This window comes from Malania oleifera, chromosome 11 (genome assembly GCF_029873635.1).
Source record: "Malania oleifera isolate guangnan ecotype guangnan chromosome 11, ASM2987363v1, whole genome shotgun sequence".
Taxonomy (NCBI): Eukaryota; Viridiplantae; Streptophyta; class Magnoliopsida; order Santalales; family Ximeniaceae; genus Malania; species Malania oleifera.
This window is the reverse complement of record NC_080427.1, coordinates 40,702,917-40,712,148: the sequence shown is the minus strand read 5'-3', so window position 1 is coordinate 40,712,148 and position 9,232 is coordinate 40,702,917. Positions and strand designations below refer to the sequence as shown.

Here is a 9,232-nt window from a genome sequence, read left to right as displayed (position 1 = left end):
ATATATATATATATATCCAGAGTAGCTGAACTTGCCAGTTCAATTTTCCCTGAAAGTTTCCCGGGAAACAACAGTGGAAGAAAGTAAAATATGAAAATTTTCTGAAATAGAAAATTGAGCTTGCAATTTGCATGGAATTACCAAGATAGCTGATTAGTGGGAGACGACTTGCGGGAACAAAAAACCATATTAAGAATTCATAATGAATCTTGCAAGAAAAGTAATCATCATCATCATCATATATATATATATATATGCATACATACATGATATCATCTGGGAGCAGCTTCCTGTTTGGTTTGCCTAACAATATTCAACTCAAGGAAAGCATGCCACCTTTGTAGAATTCGCATGCCACCCATGTAGAATTCAAACTCTCGGAGAGAGAGAGAGAGAGAGAGAGAGAGAAAATGCAAAAAAGCTGTATATATATATATATATATATAAATGTAAGTGCAGTTTTACTGCGAAATTAACAAGAAAAAGATAAATAGATAATAAGGTCATGCATGTTTCTGTTCTGTTAATTTGCAGCTCGCGAGAGATAAACAAGTTAGATACTACAAGAGGGAGAAATTAGAAGAGATGGAGAAGGATAATTAAGTCTCAATAATTAATTTTAGTCCTTAAAAATTCAACAAATGAACTCCAGTAATTACCATTATGTACCAAATGTTCGTTTATATATAAGATAGCAAAACAGAAAAAAAGAAAAAAGAAAAAAAAAGAAAGCTTTGGTTTTTACTTGGGAATTAATTAAATAGCAGACGAAGAAGAAGACGATCGATGAGTTTCAGCAAACAGATCGAAGCTGCAGTGAGAAGCATCCAAAGGCAGTAATGAGTATTCCCCAAATTCATGCATGAACCCATCTAACTCCCCAAAACCCCCCAAAAACCCTTCTCCGGCGGATCCCCACATCTCTTCTTCTTCTTCTTCCTCTTCTTCGTCCTTGACGTTTATTTTCTCTCTTACAATTAGCTCTTGACGATTATGATGGTGATGATGATGATGATGATGGTCTTTGGATGATGATGATGGTCTGGGTAGCGTTGATCTTGGTTTAGCACTACTCTTGTTGTTGCGATTTCCGGAAACGGCGTTCTTGTCGGAGGGTTTACCGGTGAGCCTCTGGACCAGCTCCCGGAAATTGGCGACGTCGGTCTTGATGATCTCCGGCGCAAATATGTGGATTATGCGAATCTTGGGCTTGGGCTTTGATATCACCTGCGAGTCCCTGTGCATGCCCAGCACTGCCGACGATGGCGGTGATGACAGAGAGATGGGAATACAGCTACCTTGCTTCTTCTTCTTCGTCTCCTCCTCCATGGCCATAGAGAGAGAGAGGATTACTGTTGGTGGGTTTTGTTTAGGCAGTGGGGGAGGCTTGGCCTTTGTGTGTGTGTATATATTGACGAATTGAAATGTGAGAAACGGAAATTATTATTAACTAGGAAATAAGGGGATTGGTGAATGTTGGGGTTGAGGATTGGCTGAATGTGTCTGACCAAAAAAAAAATAAAAAATGAAAGAGAGTGAATAAAGTATTGTCCCCTAGTACTGGTCCCCACCCATAAACCCAAAAAATTATATAGGTAATTTGTCCGTTTATATTTATTAATATCAGATATATAAAGAGGGTCAGGATCCATTTTTAATTGTATAGTATTTAAGAAACAGGTACACGGACACGTGAAAAGACAAGTTTCCTATATAATTTCTCCCAAAATTCAAATTCTTCAAATTAATACACAGACATACAAATTATATACTACTTGTATGCGTTTGTAGAAAGAGAGAATGCCCGATTGATTAAAGTATAGAATTTTTATGATATGTAATCATAAATGTATTTTGGGTATTTATAGAAGTACGCTTTAACATCATATGAGGATGCGGGTCTTATTTTTTTGGTGTGTTTGAATTTTGAGAGAAGTAAAAAATAATATAAAATGAGAGTGAGATAAATTGACTTTTTTGAATGTTTACATCATATTTAATCTTAATTTTTCATTGTACTAGCGATTAGTAGTATGAAATATTTCAAATCTTATATTGATTAAATTTACGTAGACTTAGATAAAATATTGCATTTACACAAATTCAAAATTATGTCTTGAAATCTATGTTCCCAAAATATTATTTTAAGGGATACATAAATATTTAAGGTTCAACACTTTTATGTTGGAGGAGTCGAGTTTTAATTTTGTGAAAAGCATGTCGGGATTGGATATACGACTGAAGATTTGCGATCTCCCGCTACATAGCACAACCCGAAATGGATAAAAAATATATATATATATATTTAATTATAATCCTATTGACTAACTAAATTGCCCTATTTTTTCAAATTACTTGGACATGAGGATTTAGTTTAAATTATTTTGAGTACCATTGCTAAAAAATTACATGGAGTGGAGATGTCAAAGTCAAATTTAGCACACATCAAACTTATTGCACCGTGTAGCAATTTTTTTTTTATTATAAATGAAATCCAATTGCATAACTACAAAAGTCAAGCTTGCTTTGAATCCTAATATAGTTAATTTGTCTGTATGCATTAAGTTGATATAGCTGTACTTGATTCAATCAAGTTGATTGGTAAATTAAACAATCAATTATATGATAAATTTGATTTATAGTTGTCAAAAATTCGAGGATTTTTTTTTTTGATAATCCAGGGACTTCAGTCACCATCGCGGCACTATGAACACCATGATACGACATCAAATCCGTGATAGTGAAAGTCGCCCGCTCGTTGACGCACCCCTCGTAATTTATTGTGATAAATTTTGAAGGGGGAATCGAATCGGCCCATAACCTTAGGGCCACCAAAGTCGCAAGTGGTCCTTACCACTTGAGCCAACCCGACTAGACAGGTTGAGATTGTTGTGTGCATTTTTTCTGTATACGGACTAAACAAGTAGATAAATTAATTAAGGCTCAACATATATAGTTTTCTAAGCAATAGTATCCGCATCTGTTTTATAACATTAATAATGTTTTTTTTTGCTCTAGTGGTAGATTGTGCAACACAATTTTATAATTTTTACTGTCGAGCCCTAATATAAACTTTCTAATATCAATATCTTCAGCCATATTTGTATCTGCACAACCAGTCAATGTACGTTTCCCATTGACAAAGTAGCCATATAATGAGGAGGTATCTTGAAAATACTTGAGAATACAATTCATATCATTCCAATGTTTCAAACTAAGATTGGAGAGAAATCTGCTAACAACATATCGACTACATAAGTTGTATTTCATCTCGTGCAAGCCATCGCATATATCAAGCTTTGATGAAAACTCCCTAGCTAATGCTAACTGGTGATATCGAGCCAATGGTTTGTAACTCGACAAGCGATGTTATAAAGTCGAGGTGTAAAGTTACTCTTGGCCGGCATGCTAATGGACAGCAAATCTAGTGTGAGGATCATTTAGGCTTAAATGGATTAATTCAAATAGGGTCAAAACATGGTTAGTAGGATTGATTTAATTGAAGGTACGTACAATGTAGCCAAGGCAAGCACTTAGTGTGAGGATAAGATCTATTTGAACAATTGTTGAAGAAATGAGCTTTCTAGCATAAAGAGGTACAAATTTGCTCAAGGGCAAATTGTAGAGCCTCCCAAGTGGTGAGGAGTTCGTTAAGAAAATTATACCATATATAAGTGGACTTCCATGGGTTTTGGAGGAAAGGGGGGCCGGGAGAAGGGGGGGGGGGGGGGGGAGAGTGTTTGAAAACTCTAAGTGAGGGAAAAAATATTGAGAATTCTCCTTGTGAGTTTGTCTTTTGTTGAAAAAATTGAGTGAATCATAGATGCTCATATATATGCTTGGGTTCAAGATCTAATGATTTAAACTAGGGGTGAGCATTCGGTTGGTTCGGTGAATTCGGTTAATTAACCAAATTAACCGAAAATTTTTGATTAAAAAATTTCATTAACCGAATTGACTAAAATTTCATATTTAACCGAACTCAAAACCGATCGAACCGAATTTTGGTTAAATTGGTTAACTAATTTAGTATTTTTAATATATATAAAATATAAAAAAATAAATAAAATTTTAGTATATATATATTTATAATATATAAAATATTTTAATATATAATATATATAATTATTTATTATTAATTTAAAATATTCGGTTAATTCGGTTAACTGAATTAACTGAACCCAAAAAACCAATCAAAAAACAAAAATTAAAATTTAATGAAAATGAAAACTAAACTAAACCAATCGAATTTACTTGGTTAATTCGGTTAATTCAGTTTTAACCAAATTATGCTTACCCCCAATTTAAACTTTTAGATCAAGTTGGTGTTTATCTATATGTCAAACCCACATATGTGAAGATTCGCATGGTGCTAAAACCAATCATGTCTTAAGTACACATGATGGGTGTGTGGAATCAAACTTTGTGTCTATTCGGAACACAACATGAATAGAAAATTTTTAAAAATTAATTATTTTTATCAATTAAGATTTTCATTAGATTTGAACTACACTACGGAAAATATACCAAGTCTCATATGCTAAAAATGTCTCATCTTTCATTTCACATCCTTTGTCACACCTCCTAAGCTTTAAACTTAAGAATTTATAATCATTTTTTTTAAAAAAATTTAACCATCGATATGTCTCTTAAAAACTAAAATAAAATACATACAAGTGTCTCAAGTGTAAGCTCCAAGTGTCTTTTTATTTCCACGGTATTCTTCCACTATAAGTGAGAGTTATTAATAAACTTGGAATGTGACTGCTATGTGGGTGACTTTCGGTTCTTTCCAAAAAATAAATAAATTGCAAAACATTAAATTCAATTAGCCAATACAAAAAATGAAAGATATTTGGAAAGTGGTAAAAATTCCATTTTTTCGGGGTCAAATTATTGCTCAAACACAAATATTGGGGGGTTGAATTTAATACTGTAAATAGAAAAAGTAATTTTGCTCTTCTAATTTTATTTTTATCCTATGTTAGGAGGACATTTAAATTTAAAATTGTATTAAATTTGAATAAAATATAATATAAAATTATATTAAAATATTTTACATTCATCAAAGTTTAATTTTAAGATTCGAAATCATGCTCCCAAACACAACCTTATTTATTTATTTATTTATTTTTTGAATCAATAACTCGTTCACATATTATGGGGAATGCGCGTAGTAGGAATAATGAATCAGAAAACGTGTTTTTGCGTAAACGACAGCCTTCCGTACCCATCCGCGTTCTCTCTCAGAAGTACCACTGCTGTTGGAAGCTTATTTTCAAAATTATCTTGCGGTCCCTACACACACTCACAATTATTTAATAACCATTATTTTTGTTATTTTATGCTATCACCCCACAAAATCAAACATTCTTTCATCTGTACCCTCTCTCTCTCTCTCTCTCTCTCTCTCTCTCTCTCTCTCTCAGTGACTATAATATGCATAGAATAACGCCCATAAGTAGGGGTGTACAAATGGTCGGTTCGGCCAAATTCAATTAATTAACTGAATTAATCGACCGTACCAACTTTTTGGGTAATTCGGTTAATCAAATTTGATCGAAATAATTCAAAATTAATTATAAAAATAAAATATGATTGTAAATTTTAAAATTAATGATAAAATTAATGTTTACCCTTTCTTTTAATTGTAAAACCTGAATTAGGAGAATGACATTTATTTAATAAATAAATTAAGAAAATCGAATAATTATATAATGTAGAGACTTGAACCCGGGAAATTTAATAAGAAAAGACGAAGGAAAATTTTAAAGAGGAACAACAGACTTCGTCGACGAAGTCCCAATTTTCGTCGACGAAGGCCCATCTAAGGTTCGTCACTGAAATTTAGTGTCCCGTCAACGAAGAGATCCAGAACGTCTGAAAATGTCAGGTTTAGGGTTCATCGACAAAGCCCTCCTTTTTTCGACGAACAGCCTATTGTGGTTCGTCAACGAAGGTGCCATTTCGTCGATGAATTTGACCGAGTCAAGGGGGCTATAAATAGATTTTCAATTGCTTCTTCATTAAAAAATGGAAATCTCTCTCTCTCTCTCTCTCTCTCTAACCAACGCTCACACACACACACACACACTCTCTCTCTCTCTTTGATCTTTCGTCGATCATTGCCCGTTTCGACGATCGAAAGTTACCACGAGGATCAGGGAGCGAATGTCTACAAGTCTAGCAGAGTGGATTCTTGAACTAGGGAAAAATCTAGGGTTTGATTTTTGAGTTTTCGGTCCATTTCGGTTTCTGTCTTGAAAACAGGTAAGGAGATTAAGTTAATGCAGCATTTTAATGATTTTGAACCAATTGAAATATGATTTGAGTATGTATAATATGTTTTCAGTTATTCTTTTGAAAACCGACCATTCAAAATGAGTTTTTCAAACCTATGATATATGATATGATTTTTTGAGTAGAAATGAACGTTGGAAAGCTAGGTTTGATCCTACAAACCATTTATACATGGTTCTTCTTGTTTTCTTACGGGCTATGTTTTAAATATGAAAAATTGTGTAGCAGGTGAATACTATTTTGAGAGTTATGGTAATACCAGAAATGAGAATGTTTGTGAAATACTAAACTGTTTAAGAAATGTATTGGAACTGTTTGAGAAATGCAGGGATTTTCATGAGAGGGCCAAGGGCCGAGAATTACCAAAAGGCCAAGAGTCAAAGTTTTATTCAACGGCTGAGAGCTGAGTTGTAACAGAGGGTCAAGGCCTGAGTTTGTATTAAACGGTGCGAGGCCGGGGTTTATAAAATGACAGACTTTATGTGAAATGAGTTTAAAGTACAATTTTAATTACTTAAATTGCATGATATGCTCTAGGAACCTAGAGGACGCAGTTGTTATGAGTATGATATCGTTGCTAGAAAGAGTTTCACCAGTTGACTGTGTGTGCCCACACTGTACTCGAGAGTAGTGTTGGGTGGTCTAGCTGATTGACCTAGGTAGAGGTGTTACCTTCCCTAGAAGTACATACCAGGAAGTGGTACGGCAATTGGACCTGCGAGTGGGCTTGCGGAAGCCTACAGATAGCAGGGAGTGATTTGGTCAAAGTTGATCCCCCAAGTTTTAGTCCGGCCTTCAGGCAGCACAACTCTGACCACGGGGCTTTATACATGACGTTTAGTTCCAGGGAGTCTTTTATACATATCTGTATATTTATGTAAATGAGGTAATTGTTTTCAGTACTGATTTATACTATGAGAAATGAGCAATGAGTATACATACTATTTTCAGTTAAAAGAGAGATGTATGATTCTGTATACACTGAAATGCATGTTGACCACACACTGTTATTAACTTAATCTTCCTTACTGAGAGTTGTCTCACCCCATTATACAACATATCTTTTTAGGGAACCCAAGAGATCGAGTTTAGCATTACCAGGGGGTGGAGACTAGTATAGTTTTTGGGAGTGTCTTCAATAACTTAGATGTGAGTAGTTTATGTTGTAAGCCTTTGGGCTTGTATTATGGTCGTATGGACTGAGTTAGTTGACTTGTTAGTTTGAGATGTGATATGAGAATGGAAAGGCCTTGATGTATGTTGATGGTTAGACTTTGGTAATAGATTATGGAGAATGTTTTTTTAAGAACCCGACTTGAGATATGTAGATTGAATAAATAACAAAAGGGTTAAAAGGTAAATTTTGCAGGCTTCGTCGACGAATCCATTGTTCTCGTTGACGGAGGCCCTCATACTCTTTGTCGCCAAAATTTAGAGCCTCATTGACGAAGAGATATCGAATGTGTTGTAAAATATCGGAATAGGGTTTGTAGCCAAAGGAGTCGATTTGTTGACGAAATGTGTAAATGATTCATCGACGAAGGTGCCGTTTCGTCGACGAGGTTGGCTGGGTCAAAGGGGCTATAAATATCCTATTGCTTTGCTTAGAGGTTAAGTAAGCTAAAACTCTCTCTCTCTCTAGAACCAGCGAAATCTCTAATTCTCTCTTCGATTCTTCGCTGTTCGTCGCTTAATTCAGCAATCTGACATTACTGCGTGGATCAGGGGAGGAATCTCTATATTTTTAGCGGATCGAAAAGTAGTTTCGAGGATTTTCGAGTTTTGACCCAAAACCGAGGTAAGGGTCCGATTTTAGTTTCATTTTGGTATATATGTAGTAGTAAGAATTATAGTAAAGTATAGTTCTAGGATGTTTAGGTTTTGGGAACTTGGTTCGTAGTTTTGGAGTTGCAGAGTTCATATTTTGGTATTCGGGAAAAGGTAAAGGGATTCTATTTATATCAGTTATTTTTTAAATCAAAATCAGTAAACATATAGTTTACGATTGTATGTATGTTTTGATTACTTATTTGGGAAAATCTATTGGGTGAAAATGCGGGATTTTTAGGTTACAATTTTTGAAAAAAATTGGGGGTTTCGAGTATCATCTCAATTTCTGTTGAAAAATCGTATGTTGTATAAATTGTAGTATTGAGATGACCGTACCTGTATTTGTATTAAATTGTATTCTCGAACTGAAAACGATACAATTTGTGGTATACTCAAATAAGTGTGGAATGAAATGTTGTATGTAAAATGTTCTAGGGTTTTGTAAAACAACTAGGGGTGGCTAATTACTGTACGCTGATGAGTATAGGGACATGAGTTCTAAAATTGTTTCAGGTTTTGTAAATCATCTAGGAGCGGCTAATAACTGTATGCTGACGCCATGTCTTGGCTAATTATCATGGGGGAGAGTGTTCGACTCTAAATCTGAGGGTGTGAAATATCGCTTATTTGTTCCGGATGGTTACCGATGGGTGTGAGTGGACACCGTATTGACAACAATATCATTGTGAGGTTTCGGTTATTGCAGGGTATCAGGTGCTTGAGTGTGATGACATTGACCGTATGTTTGGTATCGTATGTACTGGAACTGAATTGTGAAAATACTGGAACTGTATTGTGTTATGTTTTATGTTGAAATAACACTTGTATGCCACACACTGATATAACTTGCTTTCTTCCTTACTGAGAGGTGTCTCACCCCAAGTATACAAATGTTTTTCAGGTCTTTCGGGTTGTTGAAACTAGCATCTTAGCGTCCGAAAGTGTGGGTGTCAGTTAGCTACGTAGAGTACCTGTGTAAGTATGGATGTTGTAACCAAGTTGTCATCTTTGGGTTCTATAAACACCTGGGGTATGTATGGTATTTTGGAATGTAGATCCTAGTTATGTATAGACTCTAGTATGGTACGTTATATGGTATGGT

The 9,232-nt window shown here is 34.8% G+C and overlaps 1 protein-coding gene across 1 annotated transcript; it reads right to left on the bottom strand.

The window, feature by feature from the left end:
- Positions 1 to 756: 756 nt before the first annotated feature.
- On the bottom strand, positions 757 to 1,349 carry LOC131167484 (VQ motif-containing protein 17). Its single transcript, XM_058126287.1, has one exon. The coding sequence runs from the start codon at positions 1,333 to 1,335 to the stop codon at positions 757 to 759; it is 579 nt and encodes a 192-aa protein (XP_057982270.1). The 5' UTR covers positions 1,336 to 1,349.
- Positions 1,350 to 9,232: the final 7,883 nt, after the last annotated feature.

What these genes read in the sequence shown, in the direction of transcription:
- LOC131167484 (XM_058126287.1), bottom strand. Translation starts at nt 1,335, where the DNA reads ATGGCCATGGAGGAGGAGACGAAGAAGAAGAAGCAAGGTAGCTGTATT.